At 40.8% G+C, this 18,609-nt stretch overlaps 1 protein-coding gene across 3 annotated transcripts in view; it reads right to left on the bottom strand.

Annotated features, from left to right (window-relative positions):
• NPC1 (NPC intracellular cholesterol transporter 1) overlaps nucleotides 1-18,609 on the bottom strand; it is a 44,986-nt gene that overhangs the window by 5,496 nt on the left and 20,881 nt on the right. For all 3 annotated transcript variants that reach the window (XM_035125434.3, XM_088676281.1, XM_088676282.1), the window contains exons 9-24: nucleotides 18,273-18,499; nucleotides 17,485-17,585; nucleotides 16,567-16,669; nucleotides 15,367-15,556; nucleotides 14,589-14,771; nucleotides 11,366-11,480; nucleotides 10,169-10,296; nucleotides 9,941-10,081; nucleotides 9,090-9,179; nucleotides 8,746-8,936; nucleotides 7,118-7,233; nucleotides 5,714-5,843; nucleotides 4,551-4,748; nucleotides 2,887-3,118; nucleotides 1,721-1,834; nucleotides 146-308 (exon numbers count right to left, since the gene is read on the bottom strand). In XM_035125434.3, coding sequence (XP_034981325.3) covers nucleotides 146-308; nucleotides 1,721-1,834; nucleotides 2,887-3,118; nucleotides 4,551-4,748; nucleotides 5,714-5,843; nucleotides 7,118-7,233; nucleotides 8,746-8,936; nucleotides 9,090-9,179; nucleotides 9,941-10,081; nucleotides 10,169-10,296; nucleotides 11,366-11,480; nucleotides 14,589-14,771; nucleotides 15,367-15,556; nucleotides 16,567-16,669; nucleotides 17,485-17,585; nucleotides 18,273-18,499 — 2,422 coding nt within the window. The remainder of the gene's footprint in view (nucleotides 1-145; nucleotides 309-1,720; nucleotides 1,835-2,886; nucleotides 3,119-4,550; nucleotides 4,749-5,713; nucleotides 5,844-7,117; nucleotides 7,234-8,745; nucleotides 8,937-9,089; nucleotides 9,180-9,940; nucleotides 10,082-10,168; nucleotides 10,297-11,365; nucleotides 11,481-14,588; nucleotides 14,772-15,366; nucleotides 15,557-16,566; nucleotides 16,670-17,484; nucleotides 17,586-18,272; nucleotides 18,500-18,609) is intronic.

Raw genomic sequence — 18,609 nt, forward strand, 5'->3', positions numbered from 1 at the left:
ATCATATCCTACACACTATGAGCATAAACAAACCAATTCAAGACATCACATTAATACAGAATGAAGCTCAAGCTGCAACCCCTATGCACACTTCCTTGAGAGCTAAAATTTCAGGTCAACTTGTACATACCAAGCAAGATCTTACCTATATAACTAAGTAGGACGGGAAGAAATATTAGACCATGGGTTGCTCCAAGTAGTACCATGGCTAGATACATCCTGAAGTAGAAGATCTGGAAAATCTGGGATTTGGAAAAGGCAAGCACTACTATTCCTCCAAATTTTGTGAGAGTAATGCCACTGAAAACCTGACAAAGGGGGAAACAGTGTTTAGTTTTATACAATGCATTAATTGTAACACAACAGGAAATTGCTACTGTCATTTATAAAACAAATTGTTTGTATTATAATCAACTTTTATCTTACACTCTCAGTAAGTATGTCACTACAGGCTATACTCTGTACCAGCTTTCAGGCCTCATTGAGAGGGAGATAGGCAGTGTTAGAAACAGATATGAAAGCTAGGAGCTAAATGGCACCTTAAGCCTAGGTTATGGGTGCAGCAACAATGTCTAGGCGGTTTTTTAAAAAATAAGAATACAACACTGAAAATTAATGAACTGCTGCTAAAATATGTTCATTTGTCACATGGCTAGTTTCTCCCCTGCCCACCCACGCCTAATACAGTGGTACATCGCAAGACAAAATTAATTCGTTCCATGAGTCATTTTGTATTGTGAAAATTTATTCTTGTGAAGCACGGTTTCCCATAGGAATGCATTGAAATTTAATTAATGCGTTCCTATGGGCAAAAAAGCCTCTCCTTTCAATGAAATGGTGCCATAGCAAAGCAGCTTAAGGCACAATCCAGTGCTCACAAACCCTGACTCACCCGCCAAGCCCAGGAGCAGCCACATTGCCCCCAAGTGCCACGGCTGCTCCGGAGGTTTTAAGGCTCTGGGGAGGAGGAAGCAGGAGGAGGGCCAGGGAGAGGCTCCCTCCTTCCTTCCCCAACAGCCGGACCCTCGCGCCCAACCAGACAGACAGGCCGTTTGCACGCAGGCAGGCAGGCTGACTGGTTGGCTCTCCCGTTCGTGTGCAGCTCTCCCGTGCACCCAGCCAAGAAGGGGCTCTACTCCCTCGGGGTTCTGCACGGCGGCTTAAGGTGAGAGTGAGGGGGGATCCGGCTGCTGGCGGCCATTTTGGTGCGCCGCCGCCAATCGGCATGTCCCTGCGGAAGCGCGAGACGGGCGGGCTCCCCGGAGGCTCGTTCTCCTTGATGGGCCATCCCTGGACTTTCTCCTCCTCGCGGCGCCCCTGCCCTGCTTCGTCTTGTGAAGTTTTCTATGGCACGGCCATATAAAACTTCGTCTTGCGAGTCTGCCAAAATATCGCAAAACATTTTTGTCTTGAGATTTTTTCGTTGCGCGAGGCGTTCGTCTAGCGAGGTACCACTGTATCCTTAAGAGGGTCTCTTCAGTCTTCAGAGAATAGCTGGAAATGGGGAGGCAGGAAAAGGTCATTTCCTGCCACTCTGCAATTTTAATTTGATACCTTAGGCACAGTACTGTGCCCAGAGCTCAGAAACTACTTGTGCTAATGAAATTCCTGTCACAAAATGCACCTAGAACAATGGGAGTTTTGAACACTGGAGATAGGAGCATATCCTTAAGTGGTTTCTAGTGCCACAACAGAATAGTTTTCAAAACAAAATACTTACAGAGCTGCCCATGTGGGATAGTGCTTCTTCAGCGCGCTCTGCTCTGGTTGCTTTTGTACTCACAGTGAATGCTCTTGTCACATGGCTACAGAATTCAACAGAGATACCACAACTCTGGAAAGAAGACAGTGTAGGTTAAGCAGCTTACTGCCACAGAATACCCCATTTTCAACATTCTGGGTTTGATTTAAAAAAAAAAAGCCTGAAGTTTCCTACACTTATGTACCTTTACTTCCAGCAGGAATGGGGAACCTTGGGGTCAAGGGCCTAATATGGTCCTCCAGCCCTCTTTATCCAACTTCTAGCATTCTTCATAGGCTACACCCTTTATATCAGCTCTGCACCATTCCTGGACTCATTTCGCTCGCTCCATAAGACGCACAGACATTTGCACTTCCTTTTCAGGAGGGAAAAGGTGCGTCTTATGGAGTGAAAAATACGGTAAGAACAGGGACCCTTGGATTTGATGCTAACTTCTGTTTTCTAGACCCCTTAGCCAAAAGAACTGATAACAAACGCTAAAGGGTACACTGCAACATTTTCTGGTGGGGTGGGGTGGACCAAGAGCCCTTGTTTTACAAGTTTGTATCCAGGTTGTTATTCCTGCATTGCAGGAGGTTGGACTAGATCAGTGTTTCCCAACCTTGTGCCTCCAGCTGTTTTCGGACTACAATTCCCATCATTCCTGACCACTCGTCTTGCTAGCTAGGGATGATGGGAGTTGTAGTCCCAAAACATCTGGAGGCACAAGGTTGGGAAACTCTGGACTAGATGACCCTTGGTGTCCCTTCCAACTCTCCTGTTCTATGATTCTGAATTTGCCTACATAACATATTACAGTGGGTTTACAATATTCTGAATCAGATTTTGGCAGATACTGTTGGAAACACATTTTGATAGTCTAACAGCTCTTTAAGATCATAGTCACATATTATGAAGCACCCACACTGTAATTCAAGAGCAGGGGTTGCCAACATGCTTCCCCATCCAGATGTTGCTAGACACCCAACTCCCATCAGCTCCAGCTAGCCTGGCCAATTGTCAGGGAGGAAGGTAGTGCTATTTCAGCAACATCTGGAGGGCACCACATTGGCTAACGGCACATACATTTGCTGTTGACCCCAAAAGTTAAGAGAGCAGATAGAAAAAGATGTGGGTGAACTTACCATGACAAGATTAACCAATGAAACTGCATTCAGGCTGATGCCCCAGAGCCACATGACTCCAAACATGTTGACCAGGATCATAGCAATGGTAAGGGTAACAACAATGGCAGCCCACACTTCAAAACCAAGCAGCACCATTGTTACTAAGAATATTGATCCAAGGGAAATACTGAGGTTAAAGACGGTGTCTTTCACAATAGTGAGATATTGTTCGTAGAAAACATAGAACACACTATATAAAGAGAATAGAAAATGTTCATTAGTAACAGATAAAAGACTTTTGAATGCTTGGCTACTTTGATGCCTTAATTCTAAATTATTAATTTTGTCTAGTTCTCAAAAGAGAATGCCACTTTCAGATTTTTCAAAAAGTTTGGCCAAAAAAATAGGATTAATCTAGACATTTTAAAAAGCCAGGGTGCAAAGAGTAGCCATACTCTCAATTATAGAGTTTAATTTTAACCTACCATATGTATGTTCTCTATCACTATATGTCTATATTTTTGGTCTGTGACTGTAATAAATCAATCCATTCAGAGAGCAACCAATTATTTATAGTGTTTTCACCATTAAAGGAAATTATGCAAATTAATTTCCCAATTATTTCCCAAAAATCAAACTAAAGATCGAGGGAAAAATGTGAAAGCCTGAAAAAGCAGGAATACTGAAAGAATTGCTAAGCTACTGCCGCAAGCAACCTGGCAGGAATGTAACATAGGTTGTGTCCTTGAAAGGGCTGAGTAAAAGTTCCTGAGAGGCATGTACATTCTTGCCTTTGAACACTAGGGGGAGCTAAACCCACCTGGCCGTCAGCATTCCATCAAAGGAAACCAAAATTTCAGTACAATTCAGTAACCCTTGTTATATTACAGGGTGTAAACTGTTGTTCTTAAAAGCTATGGCTCTGAAATTTGTGCAACGGCATTTTGATATTCACAGTTTTATGTCCAATCCCTTTCATAATGACGTACCAACATGGAATTCACATTTTTTACAGCTTCTACATACTAGGTCAACATCATCACCCCATGGCTCAGTAACAACATTCAACCCACCAGAATGTATATTTTTCACCCAAGATTGGGCTTATTTAACACACACTACATTCTACTGATTTTAAACACTCTGTCTGGAAGCCTCAATTAGTACAAAATACCCCATCTGTGTAGGTTGGCAAAAACATCTCTCACCAATTACAGATTACCACTGGGTGTGCTTCCACATTCTGTTAAAAGTTCTGTTTCCTCCACCCACCACCCCCTGCCCTGTATAGCCTAAACATGGCCTCTGGGGAGCACACATTCCCATACAAATCCCCCAAGGTTTTAAGATCAGCTGATTAGACACCATCCAAATGCTGCTCCAAATTAGTTTCTACTGGAAACACAGCTGTGGGTCTAGATTTCTGGTGTGCAGGCCCTTGACAGGTTGGTTATGCTCCTCTTTGGTCTCTTTTTGGAGACATGATAGAACTTCATTGCACCAGGTCTTCAGAAATAGTGTATAACAGTTCTGTTTAATTTGTTTTCCTGTTTTAATATCCATGAGCTGCCATGGGAACTTCTTGCTGGTATATAAGCAAGTCAAAGAAAAAAACACACCCTGTAACGCTGAAGTATTTGGCAGGGGGAGGGGAGAACAGCGGTGGAGAAAGAGCCACGTACCTGTAGGGGAATACATGATAGTTCTTTTCTTCAGTGCTCATGGATTTAGTAATGTTGTATGCTATCACACGTGCTTTCTTCATTGCATCAATGAAGTCTGCAGAGGTTTTCAACACTGTATGGTAAGTCATGAAGTAGGTAGCTCCAACTTCAGAGTTGTTTATAAAGTTAACTGCAGAGCTATATGCTGCGTGTCCTCTGTAAAGAAAAGTACAGTTAGCACACATATCAATTGAATGATTATTAGGCTCCTTCAGTTAAAATTAGTTAAGGCATCCAAGAGACAACTAGCTTCTACACTGCTGTTAGGACACTCCTGGGCACAGTACTCTACGATTGTGTAACAATCTGCTAATCTAGAGAGATAAGGGAACACAGTATTTTGCCAAGGGCAGGCGGCCAGTGTCCTTCAACTGACATCATTCTCATCTGTCAAGAAGGAAGGCAAATGGAAGAACAGGCACAGAGCAAATGTAAAATGGTGGAAGACAGTCATTCGCTTCACCCCAGATACTGTGTTGTCATCTTCCTCAGTAGGCCCTGGACTACAACTGTCTGACTTCTATCCAAAGAAACCAACATCCTATGAGTTGGATCCACACACACACGAAAAGCTCCTCTCTGATGGAAGAATGTGTGAAAGGAGACAACCTATGGATCCAACTGAACACCCATCACAATTGTGCTCAAATATGTAATTCTGCAAAATGAATGCAGGAACCAGCTTTGTAATGCTTTATTCAAGGACCGCAATGATAGATATGTGGAACAACAGAAGGCAATGTTCTGGGCTGTCAGAATGAAGGCCACACACTTAGAATGGTATTGCACAGCAACAGCAGGGGTACGTATGGAAAGCAGCAGCACAGCATTTTCTGGGATGTGGCAGGGAGGTCAAGGAAGCTCCAGGTTAAGAAAGACATTGCAAAGCTGTGCGCACATCTGTGGGACAAAACAGTCACCAGCCCAGAGCTGCCCTGCTTTCATCACCTCACACTGCCCGATCCCGTCAAATGCGGAACTGCTGCCACTCCACACACAAATGCCTAATTTACCACTGGTGGTATGTGTCTCTTATACTTTATGACTACAGTGTTTGTCAGAATAAGTTTTACTTTGAAGGAAAATGTGTCCCCTCTAAATGCTCCCCTGTTGATACATACCCTTTGCCGCATTTTGGATTAGGGTTATCAGAGAGGAACATTGGCAGGAATTTCATGAAGTCTTCACCCTGAGGTCTCTTCTTCCCTTCTGGAGTCAGTGGCCGGCAACGCACACAAGATGGATCCACAACTGCATAAACATTGTTGTAAAATGTATGTTAACTGGCTACACACCAAAAAAACCCTGCTTCACAATCTGAAATAAAGCAGTTTCATCAAAGAACCAAGATCTTAGCTGAAGAGTCCCATATTCTTGTGCAAAAGAGGAACACCTTAGATGAACTATGTATGAAATGTTGGAAGACTTGGGAGAGACTAAAGAACTTCTTCACACAGTGCATAGTTCAACTATGGAATTTGCTCCCATGGCAAGCAGTGATGGCCACTAACTTGGACAACTTTAAAAGAAGATTAGACAAATTCATGCGATGATAAGGCTACCAGTAGCTAGTAGTTATGATGGCTAGGTTCTGCCTCTATACTTCTGCCTCTATACTATGATTTTGGAACCAGTGGCTGGAAACAACGGGAGGGAAGAGCACTCTTGCGCTCAGGCCTGCTGCTTGCAGGCTTCCCGCGAGCAACTACCGTGTTTCTCCAAAAATAAGACACCGTCTTATATTTATTTTTCCTCAAAAAAAACCCCACAGTGGCTTATTTTCAGGGGATGTCTTATTTTTAATTATGTGTCCAGCCTAGCCTCTTCCTTGGTGCCCTCCAGAACTGCGCCTATCACTATGTCTTATTTTCGGGTTATGACTTATATTGCGCAAATGCTTAGAAATCCTGCTACGGCTTATTTTATGGGTATGTCTTATTTTCGGAGAAACAGGGTAGTTGGCTACTATGAAAACAGGATGTTGAACTAGATGGGCAACTGGCCTGATCCAGCAGGCTCTTCATATGTAAGCATTTTTTAGCAGCAACTGCCATTGGATTCTATTCAAATGTCACTATGTCTATAATCCAACCCAAATGAAGATGGCACAAAGCTAAGAAGTCTACTTTCCTAAATTTAAGTGCTTCACATGGCAAGTTCTATAGGAAGCAGTTCTCTGTATAGCAGCAGCAGTTGCTCCTACACCACACCAGACATTACTCAGCTGTATGTAAACATTGTGAAAAGCGTTGGAAGCAAGAATGGGGACTTGCCTCCATGATGCTGATATGAATCAAGCCAGTTCTAAATGTACAATATGTGTTATCAACACTAAACTATTAGCTGTATTTGTCAAAATGTAGGAATTTAAAAGCATACTCCACATCCTGCCCCCACGTAAAATATGCAAGCTGGAGTAGGTAGGCATGGCTGGCATCAAAGCATGTTAAGAATTCCACACATCCCAATAGGAGAATTCTGAGCAAGAAGTGTTTAAGGGAGAGTACAAAGGCAACAAACAGTACCTGAAGCATTGCAGAACTGCCCAGTGGTGTTGTAGAGTCTGCAACAAGATGACTGTGGTTTGACCCAATCAAAGTAGTCATCAATCCATGAAGAAGGAGCATAACCAATTTTTGTGCTACAATATGAAAAACAAGCCAACTTTATCCAAACATTATTAATGAACTTTCAAAACAGGACATTTCCCGCACTAAATGTTAAGTATACACAACAGTCAAGTTTGTCTGGAGGATTAGCAATTGTTTTCCTAGACTACAAGTAGAAGTGTTCAGAATTTCACAGTTCATCTCATGTAACAAATTGCCAGTGGAAACAAAATAAAAAAATTCCTTCCAGTAGCACCTTGTTGTTGTTTATAGTCATTTAGTCATACATCACTCCTGGGAAAACCATAGATTTAACTATACGGACCTTTGTTGGCAAGGTGATGTCTCTGCTTTTTAAGATGCTGTCTAGCACCTTAGAGACCAACCAAGTTTGTCATTGGTATGAGCTTTCGTGTGCATGCACACTTCTTCAGATACACTGAAACAGAAGTCACCAGAACCTTATATATAGTGAGAAGGTGGGGAGGGGTATTACTCAGAAGGCTGGTAGAAATGGGTGTTTGGCTGATAGGTGTGGTAAACCTGTTGACGACTGTTAACGACTGCAATTGGTCTTACAGGAAAAAGCAAGGCATGAGATGGTAAGTTTGGTAATAAGTTGCAATTCAGCAACTTCTCTTTCCAGTCTATTTCTGAAATTCTTTTGTAATAAGACAGCTACTTGAAATCTTGTATAGAATGTCCTGGGACACGTCTTATTAGAAAAGAATTTCAGAAATAGACTGGAAAGACAAGTTGCTGAATTGCAACTTATTACCAAACTTAAAACCATGGAGAAACCTGGTTTGAATAGAGACATTGGATTCTTATCTCATTATACATGATATAGCCATCTCACTCCTTGCTTTTTCCTGTAAGACCAATTGCAGTCGTTAAAAGTCATCAACAGGGTTACCACACCTATCAGCCATTCACCCATTCCCACTACCCTTCTGAGTAATACCCCTCCCCACCCTCTCACTATATATAAGGGTCTGGTGACTTCTGTTTCAGTGTATCTGAAGAAGTATGCATGCACACGAAAGCTCATCCCAATGACAAATTTAGTTGGTCTCTAGGGTGCTACTGGAAGGAATTTTTTTATTTTGTTTCGACTACGGCAGACCAACATGGCTACCTATCTGTAACTAGTGCCATTGGAAAATCTATGACTTTAAAAAAAAAAATGAGGATGATTTTACAACAAAATGCCATACCATAAAATATACTTAATTTGATTGTAAATAATTTTGAGGGTTTAACAGAAAAGTGGCTTTCATCCTTATGAAATTAGCCAAAGGTCTGGAGAAGAGGAATGCTTCTGCCTGTTGCCCAAAGATATGTAATGAAGGATCCAGACAAGCCTCCATGGAGAAAGCATTCCGCAAGCAGGGAGCCACTGTAGAAAAGGGTCATTCTCAAGATGTCACTCTCTGGACCTCTCACCAAAGAGGCACATGAAGAAGGGCCTCAGATTATGATTGCAGTGTCTGGGTCAGTTTATTTGCTGAACAGACTTTATGAAGAAAAAAGTGAGCACTTACTAACTGTTAATCTCTGCTGCATCAAATATTTCTTGAACTAGGGAGTTGTTGTCACATCCTGTTCCACCACACACCATATTTTGCCCATCCAAAGTAGTATAGTCATGTCCTTCTTTTAGCACAAAGTATACTGGAGGACCTGCATGCAGGTATTTGCTGAGAGAGCCGAAGTAATCCAACATGTATGAGTCCTTATACAAAAAGGGGAAAGGGAATGAGAAAAATATGAAGCTACCTATAATGCTTCTCTCTACCCTATATATGGTAAGACAAGAGTAGTATGTTGTTTGCAGTTGTTTTTCCCCCACAGAAAAAGCGGGGCATAGCATGCAAAAGTCACTTACATCTGGCATCGACAGGCTCTGGTCCAGGCCAATCTCAACTTTGTTGGCAACTGCTATGCTGAATGACAGCACACCCACAAATATGGATATCTAAAAATAGGTGATATTTGTGATTTAACTCACAGAAACAACTTTTATTTACACATTCAAAGAATTATGCATCTGTTAAACAATTTGGTTCCTGATATCAAGGATCAGGTTTTCATCAATGTTTGGATATAATTGGATGCTATTTTGAATTAAGACAGTGGACTGAACTGTTCAACACTGAACTGATTTTAACCACCAAGTGGCTTTTCGGTTTCTTAGAATTCCCGAGCAATGATGGGCACAAGGCTGTTAGTCAACTTAATATTGCTGTAAAATATACTGTATTTTTCTGTGTATAAGACAACCCCGTGTATAAGATGCCCCCTATTTTGGGGGACTCAGATTTAAGAAAATGGGGGGGGGGAGATGTATCCATGTATAAGACGCCCCCTAATTTTTGACATTATTTTTAAGGGAAAAAACCTAGTCTTATACAGTACAGGGAAAAATACTGTAGCTAACATCTTCAAATATATTAATCACAAGAACTCCAGAATAAAAAATATTCCATACTGCGTTGGCAAAGTGGTGGAAGCAACAATTCAAGCTTATGGAACACCACTACTTCATTCAGGCTACCAAATAACTTAAGACATCTTGAAAAACATCAATGATAGTAGGGAGAAGAATTTTCACAAAATATTGATGAACAGTTAAAAGACTCAACTGCTGCATTTTGCTTGATAAAGTTAGCATAAAAATACACCCCGCCCAAAAAAGAAAAAAGACTTAGCCAGTCTCAAACATGAATGTCCACATACCACAATTGGTCTCATCCAATCCTTAAGAAGCAATGGAGAATATATATTTTTGAAGAATAAAAACAATACACTTTCAGAGTGCTGAACACTATTGATCTCTTCACCACCTTTGATACAACACAGAATATCGTATCGATTTTTCTGAAAAACAAAATGCCAAAATGAAATAAGCTGAAGTAGCAATTAAATTACTCAAAACAAATGTTGAAGGTATTGTAGTAGGCTTACCTCTTGACGCTTAATATCCAAGCCCAAGAGGCTTACAAAGCAAGTAATTTGAAGGAGAAAGTCAATAAATACGGCCACTGCAGCAAATAGGGAGAAAGTACGAACAGCAGGCATAGTAGACAAAGATCCTAAAGGAAAGATAGAAATAGAAGTATCGCACTGTCTCTCTCAATATGAAGAAGTGCAAAGTTTATTTTAATCCCTGGATGTCAAATTAACAGTGCATGCTTAAGACTTCTACAAAAAGATGACAGAAGATCATCTCTCAATACCACAGGCAGCATGCATAGCAGCAGGTGCTTTCAAGGGTGAATATAATCTCATGTAAGATAATTTAAGTAGATGCCATAATTTCACAACCAACCACATAATAAATGTTGCTTTATCATTTTGTTCCACACGATGACCCTTTTCCTCCCTAGCTGCCAGCAATACATTGGGTAGAAGACAAATTTAACATTACCAGCTAGAATTCAGCACAATGTAAAAAATAACAAAAAAACTGGGATGATAAGATGAATAATGATTTTGCTTTTTTTGCTTTTACTAACTTTCAGTATCCCTGATACAAATTTTGTGTGTGATCATTTCCACCAGCACTCCCCACCTCTGTGACAGAAATTCCACTGCACAACGTGGAAGAGAGCCATTAGAAATAATGGCTTAATAGACCATCCATGTTCCAATTAAGCAGAGTATGCATTTATCTGAACCCTGCAAGTGATGAGGATGAACATACCGTATTTTTCCATGTATAACATGCCCCCGTGTATAAGACAACTGCTATTTTTTCAAACTCCAAATTAAGGAAATGGGGGGAGATTGCCCAGAGTTGCTGAGCTTTTTTGGAGAGGGGATTGAAGACAATTGCTTACCCGCCTCAACGCCACTGCCAATCACACACCTCAACAAAGCCACCAATTGTCTGCCCGGTAACCGCCAATCGCCCGCCCAATTGCTGCTGCTGCAGCAGCAGCAGCAGCAGCCAACTGCCAGCAGACCTTGCCGCGGCCAATCACCCGCAAAATTTGTGCTGCACTCGGCTGCCACCTATTGCCCATCCACCCTCTGCACTATACGTGTATAAGATGACCCACAATTGTAAAAAAATTATTTATAATACAAAAACATTGTCTTAGATATGGAAAAATATGGTATCTTGAAACCAAAAATGAATTACAAACTAAAAATCCTTACCCAATAAAAAGGCCACTGTCTCTGAAAATGATGACAGGAACATACTAGGAGCCACATCCCCAAGGATTCGGCCTATCTGCTTATCTAGAGTTTCACCTTGAAGGCGTTCATCTCTCTGAAATAGTATTCATTTGTTAGAAATCAGATCTAGAGAAGGTTCTCCTTGGATCTGTGATCCAAACATTTGTGTTCAAGGAAATATAAATAAGCAGCTAATGTTTCCTAGAATGTACATTAGTCTTGCCCACTCAATTCTCCTTATCCCAGGACAGTGATAATTTCACATGGTCACTATAGAAAATGAACATATATGAATTTTCTGGTTCCCCTTTTCCCATTTCTAGTCACTTCTTTGTGCCATGTCCACTAGAAGAAAACAAAACCTATATCTTTATTCTCTGTATAGTACAACCAGAATTTCAAGTGTAAGGCCCTCTTAGACTTGGCCCTCTGAAGGCAGCACAAGGGCAATAGGAGGATTGTGTGAATCTTTGGGGTATATTCAAGTTTGGAGGGTTTGGAGGAGTGATGGAAAGGGATAAACTGAATGATATTGCTGGTGTATTGTCTCTCTTTCTGAAAAATCAATAAAACATGTTTTTAAAAGGTTTGTGTGAATGTCCCTGTCCACAAAGAGAGAGAAATCCATCTCCAAAAGGGAGGTCCAAGCATGGAGGCCTCCTCACAGGAGCAGAGGAAACATCTACTGCTGCTGGTGGTTCTTCACCAGGGCTTTGACAATGGAGACAGAAAACAGGGAGAGAGTTCCAAGGGCATTCCAGGACAATTTCCCCTCCCATGACAGAAAAAGCCTGCAAAGGGCGGGAAAGAAAAGAGGACCAACACCCAACACTACCCCCCCAAATAACCCCATCCTACAGAGGTTTGACAGTTCATGCCCCATCTGGAAGAAAAACTCTACTATTCTACGAATTTCAGGCATGAATATGAATAAAACATGAGCTTATTTTGGATCGGACCAAAAGCTCCTCCTAGTCTATTATCCTGTATGTGGCCTACCATTTGCCTCCAAAAAGTCCACAAGCAGGATAAGAAGGCGATGCCTTCTTTTGCTGTTGCTCCCTAACAAGTGGTATTCAGTGTCAAACTATCCCTTAACACAAAGTTGCCATATAAGCATCAATATGGTTATCCTCCATAAATTTGTCTAATCCCCTTTTAAAAAGCTAGCCACACCAGCAGCAGTTATATCCTGTGGCAATGAATTCCGCAAGTTAAATATATTATGTGATACAGTACTTTCTATTGCTTATCTAGAATATACCACCATTCAATAACTACAGAGTTACAGCTTTAGGTGAGAGAAAGAAAAACTTATTTGCATATGCATGATTTTATAGTCTGTCACATTCCCTTTCAGAGTCATCTTCCCCCCTAAACAGATTTCAGCCTCTCTTTGAATGGAAGATGCAACGGACCCAAGGACTTTGCCACCAATTAATATGCAGCAAACCCAGTCCCGGCGTTGTCACTAAACTTTCGGGGATCCGCTGCCACCAATTATGTGACGAAATGTCCTCCCTCTCTATTACTAAAAATGTGACACAGGAATCCAGGGGTGAAACCACCCTCCCTCTTCTCCTGCCGCCTTAAGATAAACCCCTTTTACTTGTGGGTTTCTTAGTAAAGAGAGTCTTCCAGCTTACGTGGCCTGGTATCTTAAGAAACTCTAGGCTGTTTGACGGAATAACCTCTTGCCTACAGTAAAGGGTCTCACTCAGTTTGATTCCCCACTACAAAAGTTTGCCCTTTCCACTCTGGCAACTTTGTGGCACCCCAGGTTATCCTCCTAAGCCTCCTCAGTGTAACCCTAAGACACAAACTGTCGCCTCTATTCCCGAGGTAAGTTTTGTCCTCTCTTGAGCCACCACTTCGGTGAGTTTTGATATCCAGCTGGAATAACTAGGCACATCCACTTTTAATATAACATTTAAGAAAGCTTTATTTAAACTAGAGGTCTTTTAAATGCGTAATGGTTTCATGTGTACAGGCTCTTAGATCATATTCTTAGTTTCCTTTAACAATGGCTAGATAATATAATTCAATTAAACTCCTCAGAACACTTTAAGATCTCCGCCTACACGCTCCCTCGCTCCCTCTTCACTCTCACAACCCTCTCCCAATTCCCGAACTAACTGCCTCACATTCCTTTTAAACTCCTGGCAGTCCCGCCCCTCAGGAATGGAATGCGTCATTTATCTAGGAGGTTGGGGTTTAACTCTTTACACCCTGGGGTTCCATTGCCAACCAGACCAATCCGTCACAGAAGACACTCCAACACTTTGATCATCTGGGTTGCCCTTTTCTAGATCTAGGGTGCTAAATTTGTACACAGTGTTCCAAATGCAGCAGCACTACGTATTTGTGTAAAAGCATGAGTTTTAACAGCAGTTTAGTACAAAGATGCTAGGACACACTTGTAAAGAGGCACCCATCTGGATAACCATGACGTTAAGCAAGCTGGCAGGGAAAGTAAAGGAGGGTGGGTTGTGTCAGGGTGCTATATACTGTGTGGGCTGGTAACACAAGGGTTTATTTTCAAAATTGTAATAGAAGGTAGATATCCTCAAACAGCTGTACTGTGCTCCAGCAACTAATGAAAGGCAATATATTGCACTATCGTTTCTCAAGTGCTCCAAGTATTTTTGTTTATTCTCAACCCATTTCCCAGTAAGGACACTTGTTCTCTAGAATATTATATAGCAAGTCTCTTTGCTTTTTCATGTAAGATTCCCAGTAAAAGCAATTCTACTATGAGAGCACTTTCATTTTGTTGTTGAACTCATTAATACTCAACACCTCACAAAATCACTTGAACAGGATTTCAAAAAGCAACACCATATGTAATACAACAGAACCAAATGATATCAAAACCTCTTGCATCAAGGGGCCATAGCTCAGTGGTAGACCACATTTTCTGCATGGGATGATCCCTGGTTGGATTCCTGGTATTTCTAAGTAGGACTAAGACAGACTTAGGTTTTTACACCTGGAGAGCTATTGGCAGTCAGTATACACCAAACTGAGCTAAGGAGACCAATGGTCTCATTCAGTTTAAAGTAGCTTCCTATCTGATCACAAGTTAGAGGAACACTACTGGCCTAAATGTGCCACTGATCCCACTTGAATATTCATATTCAACTTATATTAGTAGCTAATTCATTACGCACTGGGGGGGGGGGGTGAGGAATCACAAAAATACCTGAAATGTCTGGACAATAATGAAAATGTTGTCCACTCCAACTGCCAGCACTAAAAATGGAATGACTTCAATAACAATCAATGTTAAGGCAACTCCAAAATAGCTGAAGATGCCCAGAGAACATGCAACTGAACTCAGTACAATCAGAATGCCTGCGACGCCCAAGGAAATTTTTGAATCCACCTAGCAAAAGAAGAAACAAATCACAATAATTATATTTAAAATACCTGATTGGTACTAATTATAAATGTTTTTCAAGTACAATTGTAGCTTAACAAAACTACCTCACACCAAAATCTAGGTCTTGTCTTGCATAAAAAGAGCCAGAAGAGGAATGTGTATCCTATTAGAAACCACCCAGTTCTGAAAACTAGCATCAAAATATAATTAAAACCTCAGTGTACACCCACAGCATCTAATCCAGTAAGTGATATATAAAGAAATGTCCTTTGCTGGATTAGTGAGAGAATGATTCTGAGGTTGAATAAAATATTTCCTTTTGATACTTTGAAAAGAGAAGGAACCTGCAACCAAAAAGAGAAGGAACCTGCAACCAACTCAGTCAACACAAAATAGTTGCACTGAGCAGCCAATTTCTGTTAAGTTTTTAATATACCATATTACACAACAAAGCATTTTTTAAAAAAGTTAATGAAATTCCCCTTATAAGAGTAAAAACACACACAGATGAGCTAAAATAGTAGTCAAATATATAATAAATGTATCAGCCCACTTTTCTTTGTTGTAGACTTGCTTTTAAACCATTAAAGATACATACCAAGAATCTAGCAGCACTCTTGATGTGTCCCAGAGCTATAGAGATATACACAAACATTACTGCGTAGCTAATTACAACAGTACTGACATCACCGTAGCTTTCACGGTCTATTTCATCTTCAATGCTACGTTCAGCAGAGAAAGAAATTGTTAAATTTGAGTTGTTATAGTTTTTCACAAAAGAGATGAACCTGAAAGACAGCAAATCAATGGGTTCTTAGAATGTCAGAAAGAATTTCTCACATTATTCACATAGGCCTTCAAAAAAATTTAATGTTAGTTGTACTTCTGGACTAGACCCAACATTCTACTTTATCTTGATGACTACATGCTTCCCAGATGTCCCAGATTATCCTTAGGCTCAATTCATACTTCTAAGAAAGTGTGAAATGTAAAGGACAAAAGTAAAGGCTGCCTCACAGCCTGCTTCAGCTAGATGTTCTGTGACCACCTCCAAAGGGTGTTCTACGGGAACACGCTTGACTTTTTATATTATTGTTTAATGTTATTTATAAGCCACCTTGGAAGGATCTGTATCATGAAAAGAAGGATATGAACAAACTTCTGATGTCTTCAGCATCTTATGCTCGCATAGGGAAACCGTTTGTGCAGCTCCAAGGTTACACTAACTCAGGCATGTCCAAAGTCTGCTAATGGGCTCGCCGGTTGATTTAATCCGGCCCCTGTGGCAGTTTATTTCCTAAAGCCTAAAAAAAGCTCAACAACCTTTGACACCACTACACTAACTAAAAGTTATGTCAGATAAAATACTGGCATTTCGTCTATAACAGGGTCCCGAAACTAAGGCCCGGGGGCCGGATGCGGCCCAATCACCTTCTAAATCCGGCCCGCGGACGGTCTGGGAATCAGCATGTTTTTACATGAGTAAAATGTGTCCCTTTTATTTTAAATGAATCTCTGGGTTATTTGTGGGGCATAGGAATTCGTTCATATTTTTTTTCAAAATACAGTCCGGCCCCCCACAAGGTCTGAGGGACAGTGGAACGGCCCCCTGCTGAAAAAGTTTGCTGACCCCTGGTCTATAACATGTTCATTTCTGAGTTACACAAATAGCGTTTTGTTTGTTTAAAAATTTGTGTAGTAGACCTTGCCAGATTCTCTTGGGCAGGCAACTGACTCATCTCTAGTATAAGAATTTTACATGCAATGTTTAAGTTAAGCCTCTGTTAGAAAGACTTACTCCTTTTCCCAGGCCAGTGCTTTCATTAGCTTTTCTGTGTCATTGTAGTAATTCTTGACAGGAAATGTGATCACAAGGGCTGTAGCATTATTGTAATTTTCACCTAGGCATTAAAAAAAAAGATAAAATACATAAGGAACTATTTTAAGGATTATATAAGATTATAGCCAGCATGACCAAGGAATGATGAGAACTAGAGCCCAACAACATAAGGCAAGCAACATGTTGTCTATTTCTGTTATAAAGCGTCTTCCATATTCACTTCACTAAATAAGACCCATTTCATTTACTAGCAGAAATAGTGTCATGAGTGCTAAGCCAATTTACACAGACGTAAATGCAACTGATCTCAATGAAACTTACCACCAGACTTAAGGGGCCCAACTACTAGTCCTCCCCCCGCTCCACAAACCATCATCCTCAGAAGGTACTCCATCATCTCTCCTCCCCAACCCTTGCAACGTGTTACAATTGCTTTTAGGTTTCAATGTTTGGGTCTTCCTTGCTGAATGAAGTAAAAGAATACTAGCTCACACACTGCCTGTCAACCAGTGCACTGAAATTAAATAGTATTCACCAGAAAATTGGTTTTCCATCCAGACTAAATACTACACTATCTTACTAATTCCTACTAAACAAGAAAATACAATTTGTTGTGTGTAAGTCACTCTATTCCTCATCATGAATATTTTCCCACATGGCATGGAAACACCACAGCAGTGGTAACGTTTTGCCGGCAATTTGAGATGCAGTGTATATTTCATAGCTGATAAAAGTGTAGGCTATAGGCTGGATACTAAGTTGACTGTATTACCTTAACAATCTTGAAAAGAGACTGAGAATCACAACAAATGGATGTGGAGGCTACACCTTCATTTCAGCAAGGCTTCCACACCTGTTTTGATCCTTCACACCTACCATCATATCCTCCCATCACCAACCAAGGAAACACAGGGCCACCAAATGTTCCCAAACATGGATCGTGAAGCAAGGTTGTGTCATTCAAAGAGGCTGGAGCCCTGTGAAATTAATATACAGTTGTTGACAGTTATCCAAGTATAACTTGTAAACATACACTGCTTGTGACAATATTGCAGTAGATCATATTCTGAAGTGAAGGCTTTCTGAACTTCCATTATTTACTTTGGAATGCCCTTCAACTTTCCTTGACTCCATCTCATTGTCTCCCTTAACACCTCAATCATGTATATTCTCTACTTACACGAAGTAATTCCCAACAAAGTAAGTAATCCTATTTCCAGTCATGTAAGTATAGCAATAAGGTATGAGACCTTTACAGGTACAAATATCAGCCCAATTCAGCCTATTGTTCAAGCCTTCATAAAGCAAATTTTATGAAACCAGGAATAGAAACTAGGGAGCAAGCTCAATCTCCACCCCAGGCATTGGCTTATATTAATCTAGAGTTCCTCAGTTTGCAAGGAATTCTGTCTAGGCTCCAAAGCAGTGGTGGGGCTTGGTACCCTGATCCTGGACACAAAGTATGGTGTATGAATGATGCTTTCTCCAAACCAAGTCAACAGCTCCTTTTTAGTTTTACTTAAAATGTATTCTACAATCCCTGTATCAAGCAAACTATCCAAGAAGCAGGTAGACCAAAGAAGGAAATGAAAGTCAGTCTGTCGAATATTCAAAAGCAATTTTGACAAGCTACAAATATATATGTGAAATATCACTGTGCTTACCGGACACAGTACAAGAGGTGAGAGTGGTAGTCAGCGTAGACAAAGAATTCATCACCAATACTGTGATCTAGGACAGAATGACTGTTCTGGAAATAATTGAGTACACTTAAAATAGTACAGTTGTTGTTGTACGGAGCAAGAGGAGCCAGGCAGATGTCCTTCAGCATTACGGTGTCATTTTTATAAGAAGCAGTTATGTTTTCAATAGCATCCTGCAAGTCTAGCACCTGAAAGGATGAGAAAAGAAGAACTCAAGTGTCATAGCAGCAGAACAGAACTTTTCTTACATCCATGCATCAAACCACCTTTAAGATATGGTGGATAAACCCAACCAACT

Source organism: Zootoca vivipara, chromosome 8 (assembly GCF_965207765.1).
Source record: "Zootoca vivipara chromosome 8, rZooViv2.hap1.1, whole genome shotgun sequence".
Taxonomy (NCBI): Eukaryota; Metazoa; Chordata; class Lepidosauria; order Squamata; family Lacertidae; genus Zootoca; species Zootoca vivipara.